General features: G+C 60.4%; 1 protein-coding gene across 1 annotated transcript in view; it reads right to left on the reverse strand.

Annotated features, from left to right (window-relative positions):
- Nucleotides 1–10,376, reverse strand: part of VGLL4 (vestigial like family member 4) — a 78,869-nt gene that overhangs the window by 1,937 nt on the left and 66,556 nt on the right. Inside the window, exon 3 of the mRNA XM_077751561.1 lies at nt 3,790–4,012. Within this exon, the coding sequence (XP_077607687.1) occupies nt 3,790–4,012 (223 nt within the window). The remainder of the gene's footprint in view (nt 1–3,789; nt 4,013–10,376) is intronic.

Genomic DNA, 10,376 nt, shown 5'->3' on the forward strand with positions numbered 1-10,376 from the left:
CCCCACGAAGGTCAATGCTATCTGCCTGGTGAACTCTACTCCTTTACTACCATCTCTGGGAAGCCTTTTATAGCCGCCCGCCCGTTCAGCAAGCCCACCATCCCCCCCCGAGTGCGCCCAGAGACACGGGCCCCGGGACCCCCTGGCCCACGCACACTTCAGAGCAAGGACCAGGAAGTGTGTCTGGACCCCCAGACCTTGGCCTAGTGCCCAGGACAGAGAAGATCCGTATGTCAAAGAGCTGCCGCAGGTGCCAGCCTGGAGCGCCCCCTGCTGACAGCGCTGAAGATGGGGGGACGGCGGGAGGGCAGCTGCGCAAGGGCCCCCAGAGGCCCCGGGATGAGACCAATGTCAATGTGAGAGGAATCAGGGCCGGACCACTCCTGGCCTTTCAAGATTTCAACCAGTAGCTCCAGGAGAAGGATACAGAAGGCGTGCGCAGCCAACCTCCCCTGACGGGAAAGGAGCAGGACTGAAAAACACGTTCTGTGATAAAGATCTGGACCCACGAGGATGGGCCACGCCGTGCTCGGGTCCAGCATGGAATTACTCGCATCCAAGGCGGGGGGAGACGTGGCTTAGCAGCAGCGTGTGAAGCAGAAACTGGGAGTTTCACTACTAGCTCAACACACCAGCCACGGGGACGGAGTGCGTGCGGCCCGCCCTGGTGTGGACGACAACGGCGCCGCGAGAACAAGGCTCTGAGGCCAGGGAGCCCCGCCTCACCCCGCGGTGAAAGCCAGCCCTCCGCCTGCACCCCTCCGGCCTCCATTTCTCCACGTGGGACAAAGGAAGAGCAGCTGAAGAGGGGGTGGAGGACTGCCTGGCGTGAGCCGGGGGGGGGGTGCCAAGCCTGTGGTGACAGAGGAGCCCTGCCCTTCCGGACTCCGGGAGGGCAGCCTGCAGCCCACCTTCTGAAGGGTCTCTCTAAGGCCGAGCCCGCGTGCCCCCGCCTCCTGCGCTCCCTCCATGGGGCAGGGTAAGGGGACCTTGCCCCGCTGGCCAAGCTGGAAATCTGACCCAGGCGCGGGGCCCACTACCAAGCCAGCCTCAGCAGGAGATTCAAGACCGGCCTCAGGAGCTGTGGGCGGGCTGTGGCGGGCTGGCGGGTGGGGGGCAGCGGGGACCCGGAGCGGCACAGAGCCAGGGGCGGGAGGGCCTGGCTTCCCCACCCGCTCTCCCAGGCAAGGGCTGGCCCTTCCTTCCTGCTACTGCTGGACCCGTGACCCTGGGCTCCAGGAGACGCCCCGGGTCCTCCCAGTAAACCTCCCTTCCTTTTGTGCTTCCGTCAGCTCAGGCTGGTTTCTGCTCCTTGGAACTGGAGTCCTGACTGACGCAGTGTCGCAAAGCAGGGACGTGTTTTGGGGAGGGGGTCACGGAAGGTGAAGAAATGGAAAGTGCCCTAGAGCGATTTTAGGGAAGCTTGGAATAAAGCTGGGAGAATGAAGTCAACGCGCAGCCTCTGTTTCGGCCGCTCCGGGACGGGCAGGCCGCCTGGCAGGGGCCAGCAGGGCAGCACCCCCGATGCGGGGGGCGGCACCATGAGGACCTTCTAACATCCGTCTCGGGGGCACCTCCTGAGATGAAGGGCACACCGTGCACGTGCACGTGGACAGGAGGGGGCAGCCTCCCCCCCCAGCCCCCCACCCGGGCCACGCCGCCATCCGCTGCACAGGGAGGGACAAGCAGTGCCTCCTTGGCTGCTCACCAACGAAACAGAGTCCCAGGAAACGGGCGGCCGCCTGAGCGGACCGTGTGCTCACCTCTGTGTAGTGGGCAGAGTCCCGGGCCCGGAACCCGGTAACAACTGAGCAGAACCTCTGGTTCCGGTGCCTGGTCAGGCCCCACGGCGCCGACCCCAGAGGGAGCTCAGCCAATGGCTCCCACATGAAGGAAACACGCTGAGCAGCAGCCACGCGGGGAGGGCACGCTGAGGAGCTCTGCCTCACCCCCAACCCCAACCTTAAATGAAAGCTTAGGGGTGCGGCCACCACGTCGGGAAAGCCACAGGCGAAGCGCCCGTCCTAGGAAAGCTGTCACCCGTTCCACAGCCCCTGGCTTCGCTCTCCATCCAGGACTCCCCCAAGAACTCAGGTGGGGGTTCCAGGTCCTCAGTCCTAGGAAACCCGTTCCGGGGCCCCACGGCACATCTGACGCCCAGGGACCCTCTTGCCGGGGTGGGCGGCCAGACACGCTTTACAGTAGGCTCAGGGAGACCACGGTTAGAAGAGCCAAGTCGCCCTGTCCAGAGGCACACTTCTCACACAGCAAGCGTGACCCAAACCAACCAGAAGACCCTCAAAGTCATGGAAACCCATGATCCAAGCCAACCCACCAAAGCTACAGAGACAGCTGTTCTGGGCAGACACGGCCCCAGGGGCTCCTTCCCCGAAGCCACCATGGGCTCGGAGACTGACCTTCCCAGGGGGATCCCACGCCGCCCTCGCCGAGGGACTCCCCACGGCAGCCGGAGGGCTGAATTCCCTGATCCTAGAGTCGAATTCTCTGTGGGCTCTGAGCGCGGCCCTCTGCACACACCCGCTGCCCGGACTAGACTGCAGGCTGGAACTGCATCCCGCTCACGTGTGCCCGTGTCTCCAGAGCTGTGCCGCGTGCCCGAGGCCCGGGCAGGACTAGTCCGTGTGCAGCAAGTGGCCGTCCCCAGGCACGTTAACAGAGCTGCTGGGTGACCGGTCTCTTCTAGACTAGGACTGGGAGCGCCCTCATCTCGCCTGACGAGCTTCTAGCATCCTCACACACGGCAGCCGTCCACCCGGCTCCGTTATGTGAAGGAACGAGACAGGCGGGACATGGGTGTCCGCCTCCCACGTGGGGAACGCAGCCGTCCGCCGGCCCCGCTGGGTTCACAGGCCCTGGCACGACCTCCTCCAACGCCGAGGCCAGGCCCACGGCAGTTACTACAGGCTCGATTGGAGATGTGCGCAGGGGAGCAGAGGGGCGCCCAGAAGCGGAGCCGGGCCTCCGGCTGCTCGCGGGGTCTCCTCGGGACAAGCACCTTCGTCCACTCACTGCCAGTCGTCTCCAGCAGACGCGGACTCGGGGCCTATCAGGGCACAAGGCCCCAACGTCTCAGAGAGAAACGCCGCGGGCTCCTGCAGGGATTCCAAACCTCAACGCCAATGCTTCCTTTCAGATTTCCCCAGGAGCCCCACTTTTGAAATATTGGGTTTTTTAATCAAGCAAACTGTGTTTATTAAGTAATAATTTGATTTCCTTCTTTTCCTTTAATAAAAAACATCCCTATCTGCCAGTCCCAGAATTCTCACCAGCATGAGCAAATAACCTCTCTAACCACTGACTTTATAGAATTCCAACCCAGAGCAAAGCAACCTGACATTTAACTTCATCGGTGTGACCTTAGAACAGGGAAATGCAGAATTTTCCTCGATCCTCCTAGAAACCGAATCGCCGAGAAAAGACTCCTGAAAATGCACCTAATCTAAACCAACCCTGCCGGGCAAAGAAACTCCGCCCCGGAGACATCAAACGTCTGGTCCAAGGCGTGATCCCGGAGGCGAGGCCCAGGCACGCGGGGCGGGGGGAGGGGGCAGGGGAATACGGCATGAGGGGCCGCTCGCTCAGGACAAGGACCCCTGCTACGGCCATTCCCCCCTCTTCCTAGTGCGGGCGGGACCAAGGCTGCGCACCGTCTCTCCCGCCGCCCCCCTTCCCAGCCCTCCGGCCCCTACTCTCCAGCCAGGCGGCGGTCCCCTCGCCCCTGAACCGACCAGCGGCCACCAACCTGGGCCTTGCGGGACAAAGGCGTACCTGCTGCCGCTCCGCGGGGGTCAGCGTGGGCGAGAGGCCGGCCGGTCTGCCGGGGTCCATGCTGTTCTTGGTCAGCGCCAGGGGCTGCTCCATGCTCAGGCTGGGGAGGGACGCGTACAGGTGGCTGCCGTGCAGGCTCACGGCGGGGGCCGCGGCACGCTCGATGGGGCTGCGGCTGCGCTCCCGGGGGTCTTTCCGGCAGTCCCCATTGGCAGTCTTGTTCCTGAAAAAGAGGAACGGGCACTCAGATGCAAATACCGGCCATCTCCTGAATGGTGGAGGGTGGACGGGCCCTACGCTGGGCGCTTCCCGCTGATCACGTAATTCTTCACCGCGCTGGGGGATAAACGTTTCCTCCTCATCTCCAGGTGCTCAGGCTCAGGCCAAAGGGCTCACCGGTAAGTGGAGGACACCCCGCCCCCCTGTGCTCACCCAGGTCAGTGTGACTCCAGAGCTGCGGGGAGGAAGCAGCCCCCCAGGGTCTGCAGTCGGCCCCGTGGGGCCATCCAGACAAGACGGCACCCCTGCGCAGGACGGGCCCTTCAGAGCCCTTCCGTAATCCACTCCACCTGCTCGGAGCCTGGGGATGCAGCTCGCGGGCTCCGGAAGCTCCAGTGTGGCGGATCCCGTTCGAAGCCCTGGCAGCACGAACTCTCTACAGCTTCCCGACAGCGCGAAGGAGGCGCCACCACGGCCTCCTGTCCAGATGACAGAACCGAGACTCAGGGCGGTGGTGTCCCCCTGGCTGGCAGCCGGGGCCGTTGGCCTGGCCCCGAGCGCGCAGCTGTACCATCGGGAGCACGGCCGCCGCCGCAGTCCGCCTGCGGGAGTCCTGGCCTGGCGCTCCGGCAGCCCCCGCTGCACGTCCAGCACGCGGCAGGTGCCGTGTGGAACATGGAGGGGGCCGTGCGCACCACCCCTACCTGCAGCCTGAGGACCCACAGCCAGCACCCTACGCTGCATCCACTCAAGATGCTGCAGCGTGGGTGACTGCTACGGCTCAGCCGACAGAAGCCCACGAATGCCGTTCTGGGCTCAGCCACGCCCCTTCCCCTCCGTTCATTCCTGGGGTTCTTTCTGCCTCGGGTCTCAGCGCCCACAGTCCACCACGTTCCTTACTGCCAGCACTATCTTTCTTACGTAACAAATGAGAAGTCTTTTAACTAGAAACGGGGTAGATGATTCCAGTGACCTTTCTTTAAGGGATGCAAACAACTCTCAGCCCACAGCAAGCATCCGCCTCGGCGGGCACCGGCGGAGAAGCCGGGGCTCACGCACAAGACACCCAGAGAAACCAGTCCCAGCCTGCCTCTCGGCCTGAATCCGGTAACGGGGAAGTCAGGGTCTCACACACGCAGGCGGGCCTCCTCCCCCTGCCGCCTCAGTCGGCTGCGGGAGGTTAGCACACGGTGATCCCATACACCCCTGCCCGGTTTCCCCCACTGGTGACAGCAGGACACCTCACTCAGACGACGTGCCCTCTTGACGCCCACGTCCTGCTTTGCTTGTATTCATCCCAGTGTGATCTTTCTATAGCACAGACCCCACCACGTCTCGCCCTTAGTCACCGCTTTCAGCAGCGCCGCGCCGGCTTTCCGTCCCCACGCCCCACGCCTTGTGCTCGGCAGGTCCAACCGTTTACTTGCCGCTCTCCAGGTGAGACGCACCACTCCGCGGCTGATGGGGTCGGTGTGTGCGCATGCCCGGCCAACACACACACGCACGCACGCACACACAGCACTCGCTGCCAGCCGTGCCTGCAACTTCAGGCGCTGTGCTCTGGATCCCCGAGTGCCCCGAGCAAACCTTTAATGAAGAAGTCATCACACAAACACCACTATTAACGATGTCTCTTCATCTGGGCACCAGCCCCCTGGGGGGGCTTCTGGGACCACACCGAGCCCTGCTCACCCTGTACCCTCACTGCCCCGCATGCGCCCCAGCGGGGCAGGTCCGCGGTGAGGACCGTGAGGGAACATGAAGCGGGACACGTGCGACTATGGCAGGAAGGGCAGGCACCGTGGTCGTGGAGCGGAGGGAGGACAGGACGCTGAGGCCGTGCGCACGGTGGGACGCACCAACCGCGGGCTGAGGAGTTCCCTGCAGAGGCCACAGCGCTTCATTTACGGCTGCCTTTCCTCCCCCTTATCCTCTGGGTTGACTACAGAGAGTGACTTAAAAGCAGCCAGAGGAGAAATTCTCAGCCTATTAAGACAACTGTGGGAGTCTACGTTCTGGTCAAATAGTTCCAGAGATGCCACATACACCCCGACGATTTTCAAAGAATTACAAACCAAACAAAAACAAAACAAATAGCCTCAATTTTGAAGCCAGCCTGTCCACAATTCCATCTTCCTGTGATGATTCAGAAGATATTGCAGGCGTTCCCAGGGCTCTGAGAGCAAGGAGCCAAAATCACACCGCAGAGACGACAACGTTCCACAGGACAGGCTTCCAGCCGGCCAGTCGAACCCAAGATAAACTGGACTTGACCGAAATGGAAATTTATCGCCCAACGTACAATCTATCAGACTAGGAAACAACCACATTGTCGCAATTCTCATCTCCAGTATCAGGTCTGCTTCCCAATGTGGATAAAATGTGGTGCTTGACAAGATGCGTCAACTGCTCCCCTGAGGGGCTCTTCTCCCTGCCTGTCACAACGGGGCTCCTGGAGCCGCTGCACAAAGTCCAGAAACCCTGCACGGCCTGATGAACTTCCCAGTCCGAAGCTGCCTCTGTCCAATTCAGACTCCAGCTTACCAAGCAGTGTTAACTGAGCCCCTATCCTGTGAAGGCTACAGAAAGTAAGACACAGCCCTGCCTTCTCGCGGGGTCCCACTCATGACCCGGCTGTGCGGAGGCAGAGGCCGGGGGGGGGGGGGGGGGGGGGGGGCCGGGGAGCGGGCGGGGCCGTGAGGGGGCCGCGGGCGGCCTGNGGGGCAGGCTCGCATGTGACCGCTGCAGCCAGGGAGAGCCAGCAGGTGCCACACCACAGCCCCAGAGAAGATGCTGGCGAAATCAGAGGATGCAGAGTCGCCGGGGCTGGCGGGAAGGGGTGGCCTGAAGCTCAGGCAGTACCTGACCCCATCCACCATCAGATTCGCCAGCACAGACCTACAGCAACACCGATCCCCTGAACCTCATGCCCGAGTGGCACCTCAATACTGACAAAGCCAGTGACGAGTATTAACCCAGCCGAGCCTCTGGACAGTCAACAGAGGCGTGGGGATGAGTAAACCACAGTACAGAGGAAGGGATGCCCAAAGGCAGTAGAAGTGCATGGTCCAAAGGCACCCGGCTAACAGGGCGCGGGTGGAGACGGGGCGTGCCTCGAAGACCCGCTCTGCACCCACACCGCCCCGGGGAGCAGGAGGAGAGCGGTGGGGCAGCTAACCAGAGATGCGATGAGCTGCAAACATGACACCACGGGACATCATAGACCAGACAAGACACGGGAGACACAGGAAGAAAATGTCCCAAGAACCTGGTGTTTAATTTTGGTAAAATGATGCATTACTCACATCTCCAGCTCACTTCGCTGCTTCCGGGAGCTTAAAGACAGGCACTGGTGCCCAGATTCCCCTCCCCCGTGAATCACGCCCCAGGCCCCGCCACCTCCCTGAGCATCCTGTGCTCTCACGGACGGCACACAAACCGCACGCTTCCTGCCCGCCAGGGCCAAGGCACCCCGTCGGACGGACAGACGGAGTCTGCTCAGGAAAAACCGACTGCAGCCCCGTCGGAGCCTGACGGGCCCCAAGTGCCTGGATGCCAGGCCTCCGCGGCTCCCCAGCCCCTCCCCGAGAACCCACGGCGGTCCTGGGGCCAGACTGGCCGTGTTTCAGGGGAGAGGAAGTGGGGGGGCGGGTAACCCGGCGTCCTGGGGCACGGGTACCACGTGCCCCCTTGCACCACACCTCCAGCTGAGGAACTGGAAGTGTCTGCTGCACCCGGGGAAGCATGCAGGAGTCCAAGTGGCCAGGCTGTGGGAGAATCCATCGCATAAAAAAGTGCACTGTGTCCATCTGTACTGTCATTAAAATGAGATTTCCCTGCCTTTGGACAAACAGGCGCTCGGAGCTGAAACCAGACCCTCGAGAAGGTTCCACTTGATGTTCCTGGGCCTTGACGGAATTCCATTAACTACTGATGGCCATTAAATAAACCAATGTGAGTGTGAATTCTTCAGCAGGGGGAGAGATTGGGTATAAGACATTTTAGGCAGTGCTTTCGAGGAAATATTCCGGGCCCCGGGGGCCCCATGCTGCAGGCCTCTCGGCCCAGGTGAGTACGGTGGGGCCCACTCAGACCCGTGACAGGTCCCGGTGACACACAGAACATCCCTGAAGTGACAGATGGCCCTGTGGGGTGCCAGACCAGTCCTGGCAGGGGTGAACTGAGGGTCTGTGGCAGCCTCCGCTGCTACACGAGGGCTTAGTGCAGACAGAAGTTCAAAGCAGGAAGGAGACAGGAGCAGGGGTGAGGTGAGGGGAGCAGTGGCCCAGGAGGTGAGGGTTGGGGTGTAGATGCAATCCTCTCCCCAGCACAGTCCTCCTCCTACTCCCATTTCACTCCTTATGGGAGCGTCACCCTCTGGAAACCAACAGGACAGTAACAAACCTTCACACTCTAGCATGAACTATCAACTCAATAAAGCATCTTTGATTTTAAAAAAGCTTCCTCAGACAACACACTTCATGCCACTGAAGAGAAGGTTAAAAATGGCAGGGGAAGGTGGAGGGGGTGCAAGGAGGCGCCTGGGTGGCTCAGTCAGTTAAGTGTCAGACTCTGGCTCACGTCATGATCTCATGGTTCCAGCCCCCCTACCTGGCTGTCAGCACAGAGCCCGCTTTGGGTCCTCTGTCTCCTCTCCTCCTCTCTCCGCCCCACCCCGACTTGTGTGCAGGCTCTTCCTCTCTCTCAAAAGTAAACAAAAAAAAAAAATGGCTGGGGCGCCTGGGTGGCCATTAAGTGTCCAACTTGGTTGGGCTCAGGTCATGATCTCACGGTTCGTGGGTTCGAGCCCCGTGTTGGGCTCTGTGCTGACTGCCAGCTCAGAGCCTGGAGCCTGCTTCAGATTCTGTGTCTCCCTCTCTCTCTGCACCTCCTCTGCTCACGCTGTTTCTCTCACTCTCAAAAATAAACATTAAAAAAATGTTTTTAATAAAAATGGCTAATGGGGTGCCTGCCTGGCTCAGTTGCAAGGGCATGTGGCTTTTTTTTTTTTTTTTTAAAGAGAACTCAAGTGAGAAGGTGAGCATGAATGAGGGAAGGTCAGAGACAGAAAGCCAGAGAAAGAGAGAGAGAATCTCAAGCAGGCTCCACGATCAGCCACTGAGCCACCCAGGTGCCCTGAGCATGTGACTCTCGATCTCTGGGTCATGAGTTCCAGCCCCACACCGGGTAGAGGGATTACTAAACCATGGGATTGAGCCCCACGTCAGGCTCTGTGCTGATAAAAGTGTATACAATACACTTTTAAAAAACAGCTAGAGCGGCACACTGTACAGTAAATATGCTTTACCACAAATAAAAATAATAATTATTTAGTTTTTAATATTTTTAAAAGTTTTAAATTTTTTTAATTGAAACCAAAAAGCCCCCCCCCCCCNCCCCCCCAGGGGACAGCAAGGGTGGAGGGAACATGGACATGCGTGTCGGGGGCCAGCCCTCCAGGGCTCACCCCCCACCCCCGCCCTGTGTGTGCCGCAGGCCTTGCTCTCCCTCCGGTTGGCTCCAGGGGGCGCTGCAGGGGGGGGTGCTGTGCCCCGTGCTCCATCGTCTCCCCAGGACCCTGCGCAGGGCTGAGCACAGAGCGAACAAGTGAGTTATTAAAGAACCTACGTTCTGTGCTTGTCTAGCGAACAGCATCTGTGGTGAATGAAGCGGGAACTCTGGACATTTCAGAGGCAATTCCTATGGACAGACTCTCTGAGAAAGCAGAATTCAGGGAGCATTTAAACACGGAGAATAAGCAGTAGTGCAATGCCTTCTCTGCCTAACTACCCGCCCCCCCCACCCCGCACTGTCCCTGAGCCATCCAAACGTCACATACCACCTCCTGCTTTCTCCCTGTGAGCAGGGTAATTCACAGCTTCCCGACACGCAAGAGGGCACCTGGGTGTGGCCCCAAGCATCCTGCGCAAGCCTGTCACTCCTTAGGAGCAACTCGAGACAGGAAGCAGAGGGGGTGGTGACAGCACCAGGGCACCACGGTACAGAGGGAAGGCAGACACCCTCCCGGGTACAAAATGATGAGCTGCGTGTCACAGGCAAGAGAAGTTGGGAAATCCTGCCATTCACGGTGTCCCAAAGACAGAGGACAACCAGCGACCTCTGCTTCAGGCACAAGCACGCCCTGGGCAGCAGGGGAAAGCGGGTGCAGACTGCCCGTAACTGCAGGGGGGGACTGTGCTGCACGGGACAACTGCCGTCCCTTAATGTCACTTAACAATCAAGACAAAAGCCGGAGCCCTGCCACCCTCAAAGGTTCAAGGGAATCCAACCTGCGCCTGAAGGGCAATCCAACTGGTGAATTAGACACTGTTGCCCCATTTCTCCCCCCACCTCAATTTCCCCCCCCC

This window comes from Crocuta crocuta, unplaced genomic scaffold (assembly GCF_008692635.1).
Source record: "Crocuta crocuta isolate KB4526 unplaced genomic scaffold, BGI_CrCroc_1.0 scaffold69, whole genome shotgun sequence".
Taxonomy (NCBI): Eukaryota; Metazoa; Chordata; class Mammalia; order Carnivora; family Hyaenidae; genus Crocuta; species Crocuta crocuta.